Consider the following 21,716-nt stretch of genomic DNA (forward strand, 5'->3'; position numbering starts at 1 on the left):
GGATACGCAACAAGTGGGTACAATACCCTGTTGCACCATATTGTATCACTAGGTGGTATGCAAAGATGATACAATACGTGGAAATGCAACAAATGTGGACCTGGCTTTAGACATGCTTAGATAGGAGAATAAATGATACACTGATGTTGAAACCTATAAAAACCATCGCCTTAAAACTGATCCCATTTCCTACACATGAAACATGTGGAGCAAACCAAGGAAACATATCATCACCAAAATAGCAATGCAATATCTTTAACAAACACTTCTTCAAAATAAGTTTTAAGCCTCTAACTCCAAATATAGAAAAATAACTGGATACAAAATATCAAATTAAACATGTTTGCCACACTTCCCTTCTCAGTCATATTTACCTATATACCAAAAAAGCTTCTTTCTCCTTTTAAGGTAAGTGGCCAGCCAAGACATGTGTCCACCCCCCACCAATCCCAAACTCATTTACTTAGCTCTTTGTGGATGAAGGGCCATCCCTGTCCCCTGCTCAGGTCAGAGGCAATGCAGCAATACACAGCACCTACACTGCAGCAATACACAGCACCTACACAGCAGGGCCCAACAGCCTAAGATGGTTTACTCCCACCACTTCATTTCCATGGCAACCTTCCCTCATCCCCCTCATACATATATAGAGAAGATGAGGAGAAATCCCTTTGGATAGGTGTGAGTGGAGAATGGTCGTGAATGAAGACTAAGTAATTCTTCATTCACAACCATTCTTCACTCACACCTATCTTTTGTCTTCTCCCTTTCCTGCTCAGCAAGATTGAGGGGATAACTAAAGTATGAACTGGTAGTCTAAACATAATTGTATAATATCTGACAAAAGATAGAGGTTAATACAAAATGTAATCTAAGCATACAGTTACTTTTAATGAAGGAGAGAGGAAAAAAAAAAAAAAAAAAAAGATAGGTACAATAATGGTAATATCAATCCTTCACCAGGCAGGTTTATCTTCCTGAGATGTATGTTATAACATTGTTGACTGTTAACAACAAAAATATATACAAAGCCTGATATAACGTACAAAGTTAAAACATGGGTTTACCCCTTACCGAGTGGAGGGAGAAGCTCACAATTCAATGACATAATCTGATGACAGTCACAAAATATCAGCAAACCCAAACTACCTGGTAAAAGACTTCTTAGACTTTCAAAAGCTTGATAAACTCACTGATCCAGATATGAACTCAATCTCTCGACGATCAATTATAACATTGATGACATCACCTCCAGCTTCAGGCTCTGGTCGATTCTTGCAACAGCAGGAACCCATCCCGTACAACAGCTCCAGTCTACCAACCCTCTGGGGCTAACCTTCTTGGCCTTTGATGAAATAGACTTAGATGAGGGAGTACCACCTTGCAAAGCATGGCTGTGCTTTCACCTTTAGTCTTTCTTTCCATTGAAGAGGTTGTTAGAGACTGCGTTCCTCGGAGTACATGTTTAACTTACTGTTGTCTACCTTGAAATGGGGGAAAAACAGAAATTATTACTCCTTTTTCTATATATAGCAATGGGTACTTTTAGTACTCATGACTGTGAATAAATGTTAAGGTGGAATGAAAAGTGTAATAACTAAGATGGTAGTTGGAAGTGAGTGCACTGAAAAAGTTGTAGGAATGATTGTCCTCATGACATTGTGAAGAGCAGAGACCTGGAATTAAGAAAGGCTGGAAGGGACAAACATGTACTGACTTATTTGCACTGATGTAACTTTACTCCCATAATTGTAATACAGTAAACAGGAAAGGAACTACGTCCATATGTTTCGGTTTCTTTCTCCTGTAATCATACATAGTTTTGATTTTGTTTATGGTTCTGTTGTCCATTACTATACTCTATTGAGTATTTCTCCAGGAATCTACCTTGCCACTATCTTCCCACTGTGATCAAAATATCCAATAAGGACTAAATTGTTACTTCTGTTCAATAGCTTTCTTTAGGAGGAGATTTGTGTTCAACATTCCTTGATATGCAGCTTCATTCTGAGTTCTTGTCTTGTGGGGACACATAGCATATGTCTCTTCTGTTCTGCTCTTTATTTCTAACTTTCAGGTAAACTGCCTCAGCCTTGCCCTCACTCATTTATATCATCTCTCACAATAATCATTACTCCTCTACTCGCTCTATTTTCCATCTCTTCTCCAGGAGATGTATCTTTTATTCCACAGCTGTTGATTAACACTTTTGGGGAACTTGGTTTCCAAGCACAAAATATCAGGCTCGTTTACCCTGAAGTAATTATTCATCTCCAACTTTGCCAATAGTAAACCATCTACATTTGCATAGGCTATTTCAAGTTTCCTTGCAGTGTTTCATGTGCAATATCGCCCTCCTGTTTTTTCCTTTGGTATATATATATACACATACATATATACAAAGACGGGTCACCACGAGAATAGCTCCCTTCCCGTATAATACAACTAGGTAAATACACACATACATACACCAAAGGCTTTTTCGCCTCTTACACAGAAGGCAGCCAAAAGACAAAGGCATAGAAACCCCTCCCACCCATTCCATCCCCTACATAATCCACTTCCCTCTACCCTCCTCATTTCAGTTTTTTACTTCAGGGTTCCTTCTAAGAGCTTCCATGTATCTGGATATACTTTGTTTACATTTTTCCTAGTCCAAATATTTTTTAACTTTTCTTTTCATGCTAGATTTAAAGACTTGCTGATTACTTTATTTGCTACAGCTTGCAATTTAGATTTTATTTTCATGGGACACAAACCATTTCTCTTGCACTGACCTAACCTAAACGTGTCACCAATCTAACCCATTACATACGTCATTTTTCAGAATTATATAGGTAATTCCCCTACCATTTCACATCTCATGTTTCTGGCATATCTTCCATGAAGTGATGCAGTTTTCCTACAAGCCAAAGAGTATAATGCATCTAGTTTTGTCAACTACATCTCTGACCTGACAAGATCCTCTTTTTTTCACAAGTGTCACTATTCCTTCTTCTAGCCTATCAGTTTCTCTTCTCTACTGCTCCATAATCTCTTTAAAGATTACTGTGGCCCTATTATCTTTATTTATTACTGATCTGGCCTCGCTTTCTTTTTTATGGTATTAAGAAGACTAATTCTCTCATTTGTCAAAGTTTCATGCTCTTTTTTTAGTTTAACAATCTTTGCTTCCTGAGCCAGGCTTGCTTTTTTTTTTCAAGCATTTACTCTAGGTCATGTAATTTTGACTCACGGGAAGAAAACAAACCTTTTAATCATTTCAACCCATTTGCTATTGCACTTACTGTACCTCCATTGAAGAGTTGCTTCAATCTCAAAATATTTTTTCTTTGAATCAATTTCCTCAATAAAATTACAGTTGTCCTTCAAATAGTAGTTTCCAATAGCATAATTTTGGTTTTATACGAATTGACCCAGAAGTATTTTTTTTATTTTTAAAATTCTTGCACACTGCACACGTGACTTAGCCTGCTCACCCTACATCACAGCCCTGTGCTCCCTCTGCATCCATGCACTCCACCTCCACTGTGTGTGTCCACAACTAGTTATGCTTCTCCAGTACCACATAACTTGGATCTCTTCAAAGCACCATGTTCCCCAAGAGACGAGCCAAAACACCTGTTGAAAGGACCCTTGACCATTCAAGAAAGGTGTTCACATTGCAGAAGGCAGATATTTTGAAGAAATTACATGGGTTAATGAGTTACGTTGCAGTAGGGAGAGCTTACCATGTAAAAGAAAATAGCACCTGAAGGCTTGGAAGATATGGTGCAGGAGGAAGCCAAGAACTGATCAACATCCATTACAGCAAGTTGACAGCAGAGGATTTAGAGGAAATGATTAAACCATTGCAGCCACCAGAGACAATGGAAAAAGAGGAGGACCATTAATAATTTACCCTACACAAGGTAGGGGAAGTGAAATATTTGAGGGGTGACTATAGTTACCTAGTTGTATTTTACAGAACGAGAGCTATGCTCGTAGTGACCCGCTTTTGTATTTCTCCGCATCCAGTTTGTTCTTAAAATCTTATGTAGTTTTGGCACTCACTGTTTCCCCGTTTATTTTGTTCCAGACATCAATCACTCGGTGTGGGAAGCTATTCTTTTTCAAATCTCCTCTGTAACTGTCCTTCTTTAGCTTCTTGTCTCCTCTTGTTTCTCTTCTGTCCCATATTAATAAGTCGTCTCTATTAAGAACTTCTATCCCTTTCATAATTCTGTAAATGGTCAGCAAATCACCTCTTTCTCTTCCAGTGTTGATCGATGTAATTTATCCAATCTTTGTTTGTATGTAAAATTTGAGAGTGTATGTGCCATTTTTGTCGCTGCTCTTTGAATTCTTTCTAATTTCTGTATTTTTTTTTTGTACTAGGTGCCCATAGTGTTGCAGCATACTCCAATTTATGTCTTATCAGTGCAACCACTATTTTCTTTACCATTTCTTCATCAATGTAGTCTAAGGCCACTTTCATTGATCTTAAGTTAAGTCTCTCCAACTAATTTATTGACATGTTTATCAGGTGTCAAGTCATTTGAGATAATCACTCCCAGTTCCCTTTCTGAGTTGACTTTTTTGACTTCCTTGGAAACCAATTTTATATTGACCTGATATTCTATTTTTGCTTTTCCCAAATTCCATTATACTACATTTCTTAATGTTAAAGTTCACTTCACACCTGACTCCATCCCCATATTTTGTCTAGGTCTTCTTGTAGTGATTTGCAGTCTTCTTCTGTGCTTACTCTCTTGAGTAATTTGGCATCATCAGCAAAGAAGTTCCTGTAATATTTCACTCCCTCATCCACTCTCATTTTTCTCCCACTTAAGAAATCTTTCATCCATTCCAGTAGCTTACCTTGTATTCCTCCTATTATTTAAATTTTTCTTATCAGCTTTTTATGTGGTACTTTGTCAAAAGCCTTCTCCCTGTCTTCTTCTTTTCTGCGTGAGGGAACAGAGAGGGGGGTCGCCGAATTAATGAAGTGGCCTTGCTGTGGATATGCTGTGTCCTGTGACACTGCTTCTGACCCAGGGCAGTGGACAGGTTGCAGGGATGACCTATCATCCAGGAGATGCCAAGATGTGAGGGAGGGAAGAGGGTGGAGGGCAGTGGAGTATGTAGGGGATGGAATAGGTGGGAGTGGTTTCTATGCCTTTTTCTTTTTGGTTACCTCCCGTGTAAGGGACAAAAATGCCTTTGGTATATGTATGTCTTATTCTCCATTCTTGCCTTTGGTTGCCATACATGGGTCCTAAAATTCTCCGTAAAATCTTTTCAAGAACTTCAAACTTCTCCATAGCTTTCGTAAGGGCCTACTTTTTGCAGCCATCTAATATGACTGGTCTCACTACTGAGTTGTAAAGTCTCAGTTTTGGTGTTCTTGATATTGACTTTTTTTTTTACATTGATTTCCTGCTCTAATTCTGGCTTCCACTTCCTGTTTCATTTTTCTGTCACTGGTCACCTTTACTACTAAGTATCTAAAATCTTTAACTCTATGTCCATCCCCGCAATCTGTACCCTTTCTGGCAAATTAGGCTCTCTTGCTACCTTCATTATCTTTGTCTTGATCTCACTGATCTTGAGTCCAACACTTTCTACAGCTTCTTGAAAGTGCACTGCCAGGTTTTCCATTTCCGTTTGATTCTCTATCATGTAAATGTCGTCAGCATACACTAATAGTTTTATGGTTATATCTTCCAATTTTATTCCTTCATCTCTCCCATTTATACTACCTCCGATTATCTTTTCCATCACCAGATTAAATAACAGTGGTGAGAGTATCCATCCTTGTTTTAGGCCATCTCCGATCTGAAAAGGTGATGTAGTTTTACCCTCACATCTCAAAATGCTATTTGTTTTCATAGCATGCTCTTGTTAATCTGATGTACTTATGTGGTATTCCTAATTCTTCCATTATTTTCCATAGAGATGTTCTGCTCACTCAATCATAAGCCTGTTTAAAATTGATGAACAGGTGTAGTTGCTCCCTATCATATTCCCAATACTTTTTTATTAGTTGTCTTATAACAAAAACTTGAACTGTTGTTGACCTCCCTCTTCTAAAACCACATTGGCACTCTCCTCCTATATGCTCCATGTATTCTTCCATTCTGTTATACAATATCTTGGTAAAAACTTTATATACAGTTGATAGTAGGTTTAATCCTCAATAGTTTGTGCACTCTAACTTATCTTTTTTGTGTATTGGAATGATTATCCCCTCTTCCCAGCTATCTGCTATGCTTTCTTTTGTCCAAATTATTTTTATCAGTCAGTGCAGTCTTTTTGTTAAAAAATCTCCTCCTTTCCATATTTCTGATGGTATTCCGTCATTATAATTATTTTCCCTCCTGACTCTTCCCCAAAGATGGAACCAGCAATTTTATACTTCTACAGTGACCCTGAATAGTGTTGTTTTCCACCCTGTTCACTCAATTGGCAAATATTTTCTTTTGATGCCTTTAAAAAAGCTAAAACTGAGAATCAATTGTCAGTCAGCAGTGTGGCACTATTTCTATGTTACAGACTCAAAGTTGTAGAGAAAAAAGTGCAATCACCAGTTATCAGCTCCAACGTGTGTATGTAAAAAAATATATATATAGCTGAAGTTGAAAGAGAGTAATCGATATAACCATCAGATATCATCTTGCTACTTCAGACCTATCCTTGGCAGACTACTGCAGACTTAGGAATATCAGTGGACAATATCTTAAAGTTTCATGCCCATGTAAAAATTGCACTCAAAGTAGCAGGACTGCCCAATAAATTTCTCCAAACTACTTGATGTTGTTCAAGTGATTAGCAACAACTTACAAAACCTACTTGAATTTGGGTCCACATTATGGAATACCAGCAATATTAGACAAGATTCCTACAGCCAGTGAAATACTGTTGAACAAAACAAATAGATGATCTTTTAGAATTTAGTTGTGCTCTCAGTTTGAAGCATCTCAATTTGTATTTTGTACAGGGCAGACTTCTTAGAACCAACTTAACCACTTCGGTAAGACGAATGGAATAAACTTAGTAACCATGTAATAAGCGCTGAAACTATCAGTTGTTTTAAGAAACGATTAAACAACTTTATGGATGGAGATGACAGGTGGTGATGAATACGGAGCTGCCTAGTGTAGGCCTTATGGTCTCTTGTAGTCTCCTTCATTCTTATGTTTTTGTGAGGTGTGAGTGAGTACATGAGGATTCCGGCATCAGCGTTTTGATTATATATTTTTTGTAGTGCTAGGGGTAGCCAACCAGGTGAGAAATCCAAGTGTGCCAGTTTTGGATACAATACTGCAATTGGTTGACACCAACAACTTTATGATTTGACATATTTCTTACAGAAATTGTTTACCATAAATACATTTTGTGGCCTATTTTCACAGTATTTGCTCAAAACACATCATTCCTCATATCAACAGACATTTTTTTTCTGAGAGGTGGGAAGAGGGGAGGTTCATATACTTGAAACAAGTGGTTTCTCCAGTAAATGGAAGTTGGAATTGCTTGAATCATGATAGAGGAATCTCTCTCTCTCTCTTATATATATATATATATATATATATATATATATATATATAATATATATCTATATATATATATATATATATATATGTATATATATATACAAAAATGGTATACTTATATTACAGAATCATTCAAATTTCTACACAAACATGGATAAAGAATCTTATCCTCACTAAAAAACAACAACATTTTTACATTCCTGCATGCAAGGCATGCAAGTACCATACATTACTAAAAATGAGTGAAATGCCTGTTTAGGGGCACTATATATATATTTGCTAAACAGAAATGTAGTAGTACATTTGTAGGAATAAACACCGTGTGAGATCGAAACCTTTATTGGTATGACGTTTCGCTTGTTACAGCTTTTTCAAGTACAGACATATGGCAAACATTGAGTACATATAGATATAGGCCGACGGGGAAGGAACTGGGAGAGGTCATCAGGGAGGGGTGGGTGGTAGGTGGAGGGGCAGAGGGGTGTGTGTGTGAGAAGGGGAACAGGTGGGACTTGGTGGAGATAAAGGAGGACATTTCGGACAGTTTGTTGAAGCGGACTAAGGGGGACATTTCATACATTTGTATAATGCGGGTAACAGATGGATGATAGGAGGGGCGATGTTAAACATGCCTCTGTTCTGCTCAATGGTTTCGAAGCTTTGAATGGCGGCTGCTTCGAGGCATTTCCTCCTTACCCTGTCTGGTTCACTAAAAAGAAGCTCTGCGTTATCCCAATCCATCAGGTGGTCGTTGGAGTTCCGGTGGATAACACATATATACTCAGAGTGTTTGCCATGTCTGTACTTGAAAAAGCTGTAACAAGCAAAACGTCGTACCAATAAAGGTTTCGATCTCACACAGTGTTTATTCTCACAGTCTTGTCGGCGTTTGCCATTGTGTTTCAGCACATTTGTAAATGACACACAGGAAACCCACAGTCGGAGAAAATAAACTTCGAATAAAGAAGAATCCTATATTTCGGCTATCAGTTGATAGCCGAAATATAGGATTCTTCTTTATTCGAAGTTTATTTTCTCCGACCGTCGGTTTCCTGTGTGATATATGTATGTATATATTATATATATATATATATATATATATCCCTAAACCTACTATATTCTTAGCAAGTTCATTCTAATATTATAGCAAACATGACCTTCTTTCCCTCTAGTCCAGTACCCTTAATTCAGGTACTTCCACTCCACCATTCATATAAAATGACTCATATTCTGCCATAAACATTCATACTTAGTGTTTGCTATGATTTCTAGTGAAAGTAATTTTGATATTATTTTAGTTGTGCACACCTACGTGATATAGCATTAGAAAATTGAATATCAATTTTGTAAATTATAATACATGAACGTAATATGCAATTTTCTTGAAGGAAATAACAAAAAACCATGCTACAAGCGACTAACGAACAAAGCCCCTAGGATACAGTCCAGACGCCATGTTGTCTGTCCAGTCCAGTCCAATCTCTTTCAGTTAGATGATGGCTTTCACATTATGGACTGGGTTTCTCCAACTCCAGGTAATGTTAATAAGTATTGTTACAAAGAAAATAGGGCTTCCTTGGACTTTTTAAAAGAACACGGGGCTCTGCCATCATCTGTTAATTGCCTGAGGTACAATAATAATCAGGCTGTCAACATCCATTACAACGACAATGATCCGGATGATCTTTAGAATCTGAGGTACCGAATTGTTATACTGTATATAGGTTAGGTTATGTAGATCAGTTAGGTTATGTTAGGTTAGAATAGATGAATTTATCCCTTCATTTCTTCAACCTCGGCATCTATCAAAATAAACATGGCATATCATTCAACTGCTACAACTTCATTTATCAATAGATCAGTTTTAGCAACTTCTTTGATATTGATTTCTGCCATGAAAATTGCATATTACATTGATGTATTATAATTTACAAAATCATTAATTTTCTATTGCTATATTACGTAAGTGTACTCTTCTAAAAAATTTACCCTAATTTCATTAGAAGAAATGGATTAAGAGTACAAAAAATAAAATAAAGTAAAAAAAATTGTATGTATAGAAGTAAAATACCAAAATGTTTAAGTACAACTTAAGAGTAGTACTCCCAACTTGATCTCTCACCCCTCCTGGTGCTAAACACGGCAAAACGAATTACCATACCAAAAATTCATTTTTTACAAACTCAAACCAAGGTAAACATTTGGTATTAAAATAGATTGTTGGTAAATTCATTTTGCCATGTTTAGCACTGGGAGGGGTGAGAGTTTACAGTCAGATATGACTATGGCCAGGACCATTACTCTTAAAGCTGTACCAACATTTAACGACTTTGAGTAGAAAATACCAGTTTCAAAAGCTGACTGACAGTACTTCAAGCAAAGTAATACATGAACAAGATTTTCTGCTGCAAGTAATTTCAATAGGAAAAATAGATCTCTGAAGATAAAAAAAATCTTAGAATTCATGCATAGGGGTAAGTAAAATAACATGGTAACAAACCGTTTAAGAATTGAGATAAACAAAAATACCCCTTTTCAAAATATGATATACTTGGAGCTTCAAAGTTACAAGTGGAGGAGGTTACCAATTATTATGATTATTAAGTTATTCGAAAATAATGATTGTTGATCAATGGAAACTATTAATTTCCTGCATAATCATATTGATTGTGATTAACAAGTCTTTATCATTTTATGGTCACTTTTTTCTTACCCAAGTGGAAATTTTAAGAAAACATACTGTTATCATCTGATTCTTCTTTTCTGGTGCGAATGTATAAGAAATGTTCAATTCCTGAAAGGTGGTAGTCGTAATACAGGAAACTCCGTTCGATTCACAAGTAAAAACTACGATCGTCAAGAAGGAATGGTAGGAAACATGTTGCAGAATATCTCCAACGTCTTTTACGAAAACTTGTTCTTCTTCTTCGCCTCGTAGATACTATCACTCTTCTTCCTTCAAACCGCAAGGAAGCATATGTTTGTGTTATAATGCCCTGTCAAGTTAAAGGGAAAAAGAATTTGACACATCACTACCTGCCCCCGCCCTAACACTGTCAAGGTCTAAGCAAGGTTTCCTTCATCTTATCACAACTTACATGTGGACATTTCATCAAACATATAATATCATAGTAACACTGGTGAATTTGGTAAACTTACCTATACAAATATGCATTAAAATTTATGTACTGGGTAGGGAATAACACTAAAGATCCTAGGGATTTACGACTATACTATACACAGAACCTCCTCACAAGACGAGCTCTATTGTGCATTCGAGTAGATTTGTTTATGTACTTATGGTTGCTGCATTCAATTATTTGAGAATACAGGGGCATGGACATTCAAAATATCGCGGAAAAATATTAAATTCCACGTACAAAAAGTTATTAGTATATTTCAAACTCACTTTCTTACTGCCAAACTCTATTTTTATCAAATTAATTTATAAAACTGACAATCCCCGGCTGACGTTTGAATGCTTCAGGAGGAAAGATGTGGATGTTAATTGTTAAACAAAACTCATGTAAAAACCTGTTTTAAACAACGCCACTTTGACGAAAAACATTCTTCTAGCAGTTTTTTTTAATCGTACAATTAGGAAGGAGTTTTCGAACACATTATAATGGCTGCAACTACCATGGCAGTAAAAAGAGTGGTTAAGGATTTAGGAGTGTCAATTGACTGTAACCTGATATTTCATGATCAAATTAACAAGGTAGTAAGAGTAATAGGATACCATTTATGGAACATAGCTTTTATAAATAAATATTTCAATCGGAAAACAATAACATTGCTTGTATATAAGAATGCGATTGCAATGTTAGACTATTGCAACCCCTTTATCACGGCGTACCAAATTATCTTTTGAAGAGGTTACAGAATGTTATGAACAAGGTTGCAAGACTATTTAGGGTATGCCATAGCGAGCAAAAATCACATCGATATTAATTTAATTGCACTGGTTACCAATAAGGGCAAGAATTGTTTATAAGATTAGTGTCTTGACTTACCAAACTTTAAAGTTTGGGAAACCAGAATATATGAGAGACCTATTACGAAGGTTCCAACCAGAGACATTTATGATACTGAGACATTATCTAGACCTGCATTGATCAAATGAGCCGAGGAGCAGCATGGAAATTGGTTTCAGAGCTTTTTCAAGATGTACACCGAAGCTGTATAACAGGCTGCCTGATGACATAAAAAGTAGTGGCATTAAAGCGGTGTTTAAAAGGAATTTATATACTCATAAGTTTACTGAATGCTACAGTCTAAACGAAAGGAATGCTAGAATTTCGATGCAACTACAAATACTAAAAAGAAGATATAAGTACGTGGTGCCTTGCAGAGCGCTGCGTCAACAGTTGAGCGGGACCCTGGAAATCTAGAACTCAAGTGCGAGTAACATGTAACAAACGGATCATGCATATTCATGTACATGCACAGCTATTCTTCGAAGCTACCCGGAAAATGCAACCGATGCTGGTATTCGCATACTTAAGTTTGGCAACACTGAGATATAGAGGGTACAAAAGGATGTGAAAGAGCTCAGGAAATGGACAAAAGTGAGGACAGATTCAGACGTCAGTAGCAATTGGCAGCAGACAGTCGGTACTTGCACGAGGACAGTCACACTTGCTAGGACTACTCTCTAGAGTTGACAAGTTCTTATAACCCAACGTTACGTTGGATGGCTTTCATTTTGGCAGTTAACACTGCCACCCATTTCTGGGTATTTCCCAGCTCTTTCTCTCCTTGACCTTTCCGTCTCTTCGTAGCTCTCCGGGATCCACACGAGTCCTTGCTGGCTCGTGAGACTCTTCGGTCGTCCGGCCCGGCGAAATCTAGTATAAATATGTCGTATTCTAGAGTAGTGTAGACCCTGTCCCCACTGAGCACACAGCGTGTCATTCCACGCGGCTGTCGCCAGTCGCCAAGGAATTGTGTGACCCCTATAGTATTGTCCCCTTTGGCTCTGCTGAACACATTTCTTGTGTAACAAGTGGCTTGTTCTCCACCCCGACGTGCATAATGGAGTCTTCAACTCCACCTCTGCAAACGAAAAACACCTCCCCTGACGACCCTAATATCGACCCGGATAAGGCTAGGCACGTTTTTCTCCACTCTGACCAAATCCGAGTAGCTGAACTCAGTCCCCTTATTCTGAAGAAATGTCTGTCCTCTCATACTGATTATATCAACCAGGTTAGGGAACTTAGAAGCAGAGATCTCCAAGTTACCACCAACTCTAGGAAAGCTACACGCGACTTACTTAAGGCCAAGAAGTTTCATACTTTCGATGTTGTTGCCTCCTTCCCTAGGTCACTCAACTCCTGTAGAGGAGTAACCCACTGCAGAGATTTGATGATCATGGACGAGTCTGACATACTCGAAGAAATGAAAAACGAAGGGATTCTAGATGTTAAATTCATAACGCGACTGGACTGGGAAAAGAGCATGCGAGTGAACACGCCCCTCATCATCCTCACTTTCAACTCTACAACCCTCCCTGACCATGTCAAAATTGGATACATCCACGTCTCAGTACGACCACGTGTCCCCAACCCTTTGCGCTGTAATAAGTGTTTCAAATATGGTCATCTTGGTAAGTTTTGTCATAGCCAAACGATCGTGTGGGGTAAGTGTGCAGTTGAACATCCTACAGATGCCTGCTCAGGAAATGTATTTCAATGTGTCAACTGCCCCTCTAACAACAAGCAAGCATCCACCTCCCGAGATTGTTCCACCTTCAAAATAGAAAAATGAATTTGTACCGAGAAAGCAATTTGTGGCATATCTTTCTACGAAGCACGGAAGCTTGTGATGGAAAGACAAGTTATCCGAACTAGTTCCTCCGGAGCAACTTCCTATGCTTCTGCAGTTAAGAAAACATACAGAACCATTGAAACACAAACTGGAAGCAAGTACTACGGTGAGGACAACATCTCTGCCCACGTACCAAACAAACCACGCACTCGCAACTTCCTTCCCCGACTATCCCTGAGCTTTCACTACGTGTGCCTACATATGTGGAAGAGGGTGTCCCCATGGAGATCGCCGGTTCCTGCAAACGACTATTAAGTCCGATATCCAGCCCAGACCGAACATCAGGGGCAAAACACACCTCTCCCACTAAGGTCAAGAAAGGAAGAAACCGAAGCAAAAAAATATATATATAATAATAATAATAATAATAATAATAATAATAATAATAATAATAATAATAATAATAATAATAATAATAATAATAATAATGATGATAATAATGATAATAATGATAATAATAATAATGATAAAAAAACCCAATGAAAATCATCCAGTGGAATTGCCGAGGTGTTAGAAGTAAAGTAAATGACCTAACTATTTTCAACTCAATAATCAACCCCTCAGTTATATGTCTACAGGAAACATTCCTAAATCTCAGTGTTCAATTAGAGCTGAAAAACTTTACCATCTATAGGAAAGACAAGTTCGCGCCTGGAGGGAGGGGTCGCAGTTGCTGTCAGCGACTGCCTTCCCCAAGCGGAGCTGCCGCTATCCACAACCTTGGGGGACAGTCGCTGTCAAAACGAAAATACAAAATAAACTTGCGTCCATCTGCTCCATATTTTTACCTCCAGACCAGCCATTTCCGCCACAGGAGGTAAATAAACTTGTGAGACAGCTGCCCCACCACAAACTTATAGTCGGGAATTTTAACTCCCACCATCACATGTGGGGGAGTGGTAGAACATGTGCCCGAGGGGAGCAGATGGAGGCAGTTCCAAACATCAACAACCTGATCCTCCTAAACACTGGCGATCCCACTCGTGTAGACAATGCTAGGGACACTTTTTCATGCATCGATTTATCCATATCATCTCCTGCGCTGTCTGACGACATAGAATGGGCTACGCATGACGACACCATGCTCAGCGATCATTTCCCAGTCATCCTAAAAATAGGGGGTGACCACGTTACGGCTGCTCCAGCCTATGAAGACAACCCACCCCCTCCCTGTCCCAAATTCATCATAAGGAAAGCCAACTGGGAAATATATCGGCGTACTACCAACGTCAACACCACAGGAGACAATATGCATGACAAAGTATTCAATTTAACATTATCCATTTTGAATTCAGAGCATAAGCACATACCAAAGACCTCGGCATTTCACAAGCATAGAGTTCCTTGGTGGACATCGGACTGCAGAAAAGCACTTTGCAAGCGGAATAGGGCTTATAGAACTTTTAAAAACAACCTATTTTTACCCAACTTGATTACTTTTAAAAAGGTGCAAGCAGAGGCCCGTAAAACCATTAAACAGTTCAAGTGAAAGTCTTGGCGCGATTTTATTTCGACAATTAACATGCACACCCCTCTAACGTAGATTTGGTCAGCCGTCCGAAGAATTGACGGCAAACATGCACCTACCATAAAGACTTTGACGATAGGAACCACATTTAATGATACGCCCACCGACATCACAAACATAGTAGCAGATACATTTAAACAAATAAGCAATACAGATAACTATTCGCCAACATTCCTACAGCATAAACAAAGACTGGAAGCAGATTCACTGGTTCATCCGTACACATAAACACCACGAATACAACACCCTTCCAACTACGCGAACTTAAAAAGGCTTTAAGCTCGTGTAGAGGGACCTTTGCTGGCCCTGATGAGATTAGGTATGAGATACTGCAACATCTAAATTCAATCTAGTTCAACAAATTACTGGAACTGTACAACGAAATTTGGATTAAATATAACTTCCCAGAAACATGGAGACATGCCCACGTCATACCTATTCTCAAAAAGGGAAAGGATCCAAAGAGTCCTTCCTCTTATCACCCTATAGCGCTTACCAACTGCTTATGCAAAGTATTAGAACGTATGGTCAATAACAAATTAAAATCCATTCTCGATTCTCAATATTCAATAGTTCCTGCCCAATGTGGTTTCAGGTAAAATCGAAGTAGTCTCGACCATTTGGTCAACTTAGAACATGATATCCTTTCAAGTTTCGAGAAGAAAGATTTCCTTGTAGCTTGTTTCTTAGATTTAGAAAGAGCCTACGACATGGCATGGCGACGTGGTATCCTCGAAAAACTCTATGCACTTGGCCTTAGAGGGAATTTCCCTATTTTTATTAAAAACTTTTTATTAGAGCGAACATTCTCTGTCAAAATTGAAGATTGATTTTCATCAGTACGCATACAAGAAAATGGCGTACCACAGGGAAGTGTGTTGAGCCCCACATTATTTATGTTACTTATTAACGATATTCTACCTGCTCCACCTCGGAACCTTAAATACTCATTATACGCTGACGACGTCGGAATCTGGGATTCCTCATCGAACGCAAGTTTTTCTGGCTCTTGCGTACAACTTGCCCTGGACTCGCTCCAAGAATGGCCCGACGAATGGTGATTTAAGTTTTCGGAAGTAAAGTCAACAGTGGTTGTATTTTCACCCAGAGCCTAGGCAGAAATGGATCTGCAATTACATGGAAATCCCATTCCAGTACAAAATTCAACCTTTTTACTTGACCTGAAACTGAACTCCAGGCTAAACTGGAAGGCCCATGCAAAGTACCCAGTTGATGCGTGCAATAAGAGACTTAATTTGCTACGCAAACTAACAGGCACAAATTGGGGAGCAGATAGGAAATCTTTGCTAATGATTTATGAGTCCCTAATTAGACCTAAATTAGACTATGGGTGTCAGATTTATGGTTCGACAACAACAACCACGTTGCAACCCCTGAACATCATCCAAAACAAAGGCCTACGACTTGCACTTGGAACATTACGCTGCACAAGAATCGAGAGGCTGGAAGTTGAAGCCAATGTTCCCCCCCTCCACTACAGACGCGAACTTCTCAAACTACGCTACGCCGCCAAAGTGCTTCGTATTCCACATCCCTGCAAGCGGGTGGCGTCCCAATACGAGCACTTTACCAACTCCAGCCTTAATCCATTTTCTATCAGAATACGATCCGTGTGCGAGCAGTATTCAGTGCCACTGTGGTCTATTGAAAAAAATGAAGACGTTCCTCATACCACCGTGAGAAAAGATCACCCTGAACGTCAACATCAACGACGACCTCCAGAAGAAATCGTGCTCGGCGGAAGAACTCCGACAGAAGACCTTACACGTTATCAACGGGTACACTGGCCATAGGGCACTGTATACGGATGGTTCAAAGTGTAGCCGTAAGACAGGGACAGGCTTATATAGCTCCACAACCCAGATGGTGTTCAGATTGCCGGACCATGCGAGCATTTATATTGCCGAACTCTTCGGAATATACAAAGCGGTATAAAAGGCTCAATCTGACACACATCGTAACTTTGTTATTTTCTCAGATTCTTTGAGTGCATTACAGTCGATTAAGTCAGGTAATCAAATGGGGAATTCTCTCCTGGGCAAAATCATTAGCGTACTTTCGACGACCAACAAGTCCATTACTCTCTCTTGGGTTCCCAGCCACACTGGGATTTCCGGGAACGAGAAAGCGGACACGCTGGCCAAATATGCGTTAGAAAATGACCCTATTATAGACATACCCATAGACATAGGCACACCAGTGGGACAATCTCCACATCACACATAAACAAAAGGAGCACATAACAGACTGGTCAACATCATACAGAAGCAATAGACGGGAGGAAATCGCCATAGCAAGGCTGAGGATGAATTCCACCTACATCACCCACTTAGATCCTTATATCACTGGCGTATTTCCTCCCCAGTGCAACACCTGCAACACTACACTATCTATAAGACACATACTCATACACTGCACGAAATATTACACACAGCGCCAGGCGCTTATACATCATTGCAGACTCAACAACATTCAGTTAAACGTGACAAATCTTTTGGCCAATGACTGTTTCCTTATTGACAAAGTAGTGTTTTATTTGCGCACAACAGGACTGTTGTGGAAATTGTAATGGTAAATTAAACCGGATCGCAGGTTCACACCAGGCTTAATGACCCCCTTATGGGTCGATAGCCTTAAGATCCAACAAAAAAGTCAGGAAACACTTCAGTATCTATGAAAGATAACCACTCCTTGTATGAAAATGGCAGTTACCGACAAGATCTGTAGAAAATGTTTGGAAGCAGCCATCTTACAAGGAACCAACACAATCGAACAAAACAGGGGCATGTTCAATATCTCACCCCACCTAATTCCTTTAATACCCATTGTCAACAAAATTTTATGCTATCCTTAGTTGCCCTCCAAAATCCCCCTACAGTAGACATTTGCCCAGCCTTATTTTCTTCTTCCTTTTGTTCCTCGATTGTGAGCTAATGTCCTTCACCCAGCCAATTGTTCCATCTTATCTTTAACCTGTCCTGTTCCCAGACATTTGGTCCACCTCCTCCTTAACCTCTCAATATTCAGTGACCCCCTTCCCCCTGCCTCCCTTCCTCTCTCCCTCCCTCCCTCTCCCTGTTCTCCCAGTTCTTCTTATTTAATCTCAGTCATGTGTATTACGGCTATGTACTTGAAAAAAACTGTGATAAGCGAAACTCCATACTAATAAAGGCTCCGTCCTCACATGACATTTATTTTGATAACCACTCCTAACATCCTTCAAACCCCTATGTAAAGCAAATTGTCAACACAGCATTCAGCTATGCCAGCACCGTCCTGTTGATAGAGCGTCTGTTATATAATGTAATAATTTTTACTCAGTGGCAGATCTAGGATAATTTTCTTTTTTTTTGGGGGGGGGAGGCTAACCTAAATTTTGTAAATGTAGATGACACTTTGGGGGGTTAACCTAAATTTTGTAAATATATATGACGCTTTTAAAGAGATGTACTCTGTAGCACGAATACTATGATTTTGAAGTATATGTTCTCATTTTAGTTTTTCAGAATATTGGACAAAAGTAATACTTAATCTTACATTTTAAAAATTCACCCTTAATGATGTGTTGAATATACTTCTGCTACTGTAATACTCTTTTCTGACATGTACCGGTATATACATGGCAGGTTTATCGACCTCTACAATGAGGTAACGATTTTTTTTTTTTTTTTGGGTGGGGATCTTCAACCCCCTCAGCCCATACCCCTGGATCCGCCTCTACCCTTACTATTGGACATGTGGAATTATATGTGGAATGGATTTCCGTTAAAAGTTACTGAAGTCTGTTCAAAAAGCGTCTGGACGACCATTGATCTGTGAAATGTACTCAAGTGGACTTGAGTGTGCGAATAAATCTTCGCATAGCATGGAAGTTGGGATATATTGTAGGACTCCATGGGTGCATAATGGAATGTGTGAAGGATTTCTGAAATAATAGGTACATGCGAATAGTAGTAAAGAATGAAGTGATGGATCGGACAGAGGTGATTTGTGTGGTGGGCTATCAAAGGGCTCGGTGCTGGCACCAGTAATAATTACCTATAGAAGTTAGTAGGTGGATAAGAGGATAGCTTTTTGCGATACCCCTTGCTTCCAGCAGATTGATTGCATACCCTACTCTACCCAGCCATGTCGTAAGTTTAAATACAAACAATAAAAATATAGATAATTATATGGAGCCCAACCCCAATGTATCTATTTTTTCACCATCGTGAGCTCATACACTTAAATCAAGTCAATTGTTCTTAACTGTTTCCACGGTTTACATCCCATTTCCATTCCCAAGCAGCCCCATAAGGACCAATAGGTCTGTTGCTGTTTGCATCTCATTTACATTCTTTTGTATACCATGCATTAAGGCACATTCCAGGGTTTACTTTACATTACAGCAAATTAGATCCCTTTCACACTGGTATGCCAGAGGCATGCCGTAGGCAATAAACTGTGGTTACTGAGGTTGTTTTCACTGAATGTTCCATTGAATGAATTTGGAGTAGTCGACATCCTCGAGGCTATGGAGTAATTTGGAGTAACTTGTATGCTTCAATTTGTTCTTCGCCGCCGTTCCTCAAGCATTTTCAGGTTTAGAACCTGGCATCTCTCTACGTATAGTAGGTCTTTCAACTTCGGCGCCAACCTCGTCGCCCAGTGATGGACCTATTCTAAGAGATCTGCATCCCTAACCAGGCAAAATGACCAGCACTGAGCCCTGCGTTCCAGGATTAGTCTGGGAAATGCTACATAGAGAGAACATATAAATTCCTTGTTGATATAGATGAAACTCCTTGGGCGCCACCTCCTTTGCATGTACTAATAATTTAAAATCAATGGATACAAGAACTCCTAGGTCGTTTCCCTCTTTCTTCCTAAGGACTACGTCACTCGAATTGTAATTGGTGTCAGAGTTCTGAACTTCTTTACATTAAACGACAACAACCATATCTTGTTTCACCCTTTGAACCTGTATGTCGTATTGGAATGTGTCAGTGTCCTTCTGTGTTCTGATTGTCTGGTAGATTTTTGTATCGTTTGCGAAGGATATTGTTATTGACTCTAATCTAACATATTATTTATATGCATGATAAACGGCCCTGGGTCCACCACCGACCACTTCACTTCTGATTGGTAACCATTTCAATCTGGATTCCTTGATAACTACCTTGTGAATTCTTCCTGATATCTGGCTCCGTATGTTTCCTATCATTCTTTATATATATATATATATATATATATATATATATATATATATATATATATATATATATATATATATATATATATATATATATATATACATATATATATATATATATATATATACATATATATATATATATATATATATATATATATTACCAGCAGTCACTTATGTAACGCTGTCGAACGCCTCACAATCAAAAGAGTTAATGTCGACACAGCCCTTCCTTTCAGCTCCATTCATAATGTCATCTAAATATATGAGAGCATGGGTTTAGGCAGTTTCTCTTCCCCTTGGAGCCATGCTCTACGTCTTATGGGATCTTGTTCCAAACTAAATGCGTGAGCATTTCTTATGTAATTATACCTTCCATCACCTTCGAGACGACTCTTGTCAGTGAAACTGGCTGATATTTTAGGGGGCCATTCTTACTTCTCTTCTTCAGTATGGAGGTTATGTCTGTCCTTTTCCAGTCTATGAGAATTTTGTTAATGTCCATTGATAAATGAAATATTCACACAAATGACTTAGCACAATTTTTGAGCACAAATAGATGCCGTCCGGATGTTCGCATCGACCTGTTCTATTCTAATGTACTCCAGATGATTTTATTCGATTAAGAGCCACATCCCGCCATAATTAAGGAGTAGAGGTGGGGTAGGAAGAGTGGTTTTGATGGATATAAAACCTTTTCAGATCAAAGATACATACTTTACCTGAATAAAATCGTCTGATGTTAAGGCCTGTCCACACTGTATGGCCAACTATGGTGCTCGAGCACGTAATTCAACAGTTTCGGAAGATGGTGGTGAAGAAGAAACAATCGACTATCAATTTGCCCGTTCACACTGTACTTACTCCCGTATGTTCTCCCTTATCTTGTGTGTCAACCTTGTAGAATAATACATAGTACATAAGTACCAGGTATATCCCATGGGTTTGCAGACCGTATGTTCCATAGCTATAAACTTTTGACTATTTTCTGAATGTATAACCCACACACCAGAACGTCTGGCATAGAGATTAAATGACTGGTTTAACGCAGACGTTTATGTATATTTGGTAACAATGCTGGGGATGTAGCTTACAGGTGACCACGATCGAATATTTAGCTCGTTTATGAACTGCCTTTATCATGGTTAGTGCTTCAGTTGTTCGCGTCTGCACTGTCATTTTCCTGGTGCTCATAGTTGCTATGCTTCAAAGGCACAGGTGCTAACTGATAGCCTTTAGACTCGTTTCACACGTATCTACTTTTTGCCGTGCGCCGTCCACGACACAATGTCGTACTCTCAAATTACTATGGGTGTCAATAGACGCTTTCACAAGCCACGACCACGACCATAGTTATTTGAGAGCACGGCGTTGTATCGAGGACGGCGCACGGCGAAAAGTCGATACGTGTGAAACGAGCCGTAGTTACAATGGAAAGGATTCGAGGCGTCTGTCTTGTACAGGGGTGGGGAACCTTTTTGTGCATAAAGGCCACCTTACAATTCATCGTCCCAAATAGAGGCCGCACTGAACAAATTATCATATATTTTTTTTTCAATATTTTATCCCTTTTTAGGGGACGGTGTAAGTTTTCCACCCCCTCCCTAAAAAT

The 21,716-nt window shown here is 39.0% G+C and overlaps 1 protein-coding gene across 10 annotated transcripts in view; it reads right to left on the reverse strand.

The window, feature by feature from the left end:
- Positions 1-10,806, reverse strand: part of LOC143018905 (RING finger and SPRY domain-containing protein 1-like) — a 69,958-nt gene extending 59,152 nt beyond the window's left edge. For 8 of the 10 annotated variants that reach the window (XR_012965787.1, XR_012965789.1, XR_012965786.1 and 5 more), the window contains exons 1-2: positions 10,695-10,806; positions 1,194-1,484 (exon numbers count right to left, since the gene is read on the reverse strand). Coding sequence is in view for 5 of the 10 variants with exons in the window: in XM_076174485.1 (XP_076030600.1) it covers positions 1,194-1,295 (102 nt within the window). In the remaining 5 variants the exon portion in view is untranslated. Of the gene's footprint in view, positions 1-1,193; positions 1,485-4,860; positions 4,947-10,275; positions 10,532-10,694 lie in introns of all 10 variants that reach the window. The other 2 variants (XM_076174483.1, XM_076174484.1) reach the window with 2 other exon arrangements.
- Positions 10,807-21,716: the final 10,910 nt, after the last annotated feature.

This window comes from Oratosquilla oratoria, chromosome 36, assembly GCF_046742065.1.
Source record: "Oratosquilla oratoria isolate Oo_2021 chromosome 36, ASM4674206v1, whole genome shotgun sequence".
Taxonomy (NCBI): domain Eukaryota; kingdom Metazoa; phylum Arthropoda; class Malacostraca; order Stomatopoda; family Squillidae; genus Oratosquilla; species Oratosquilla oratoria.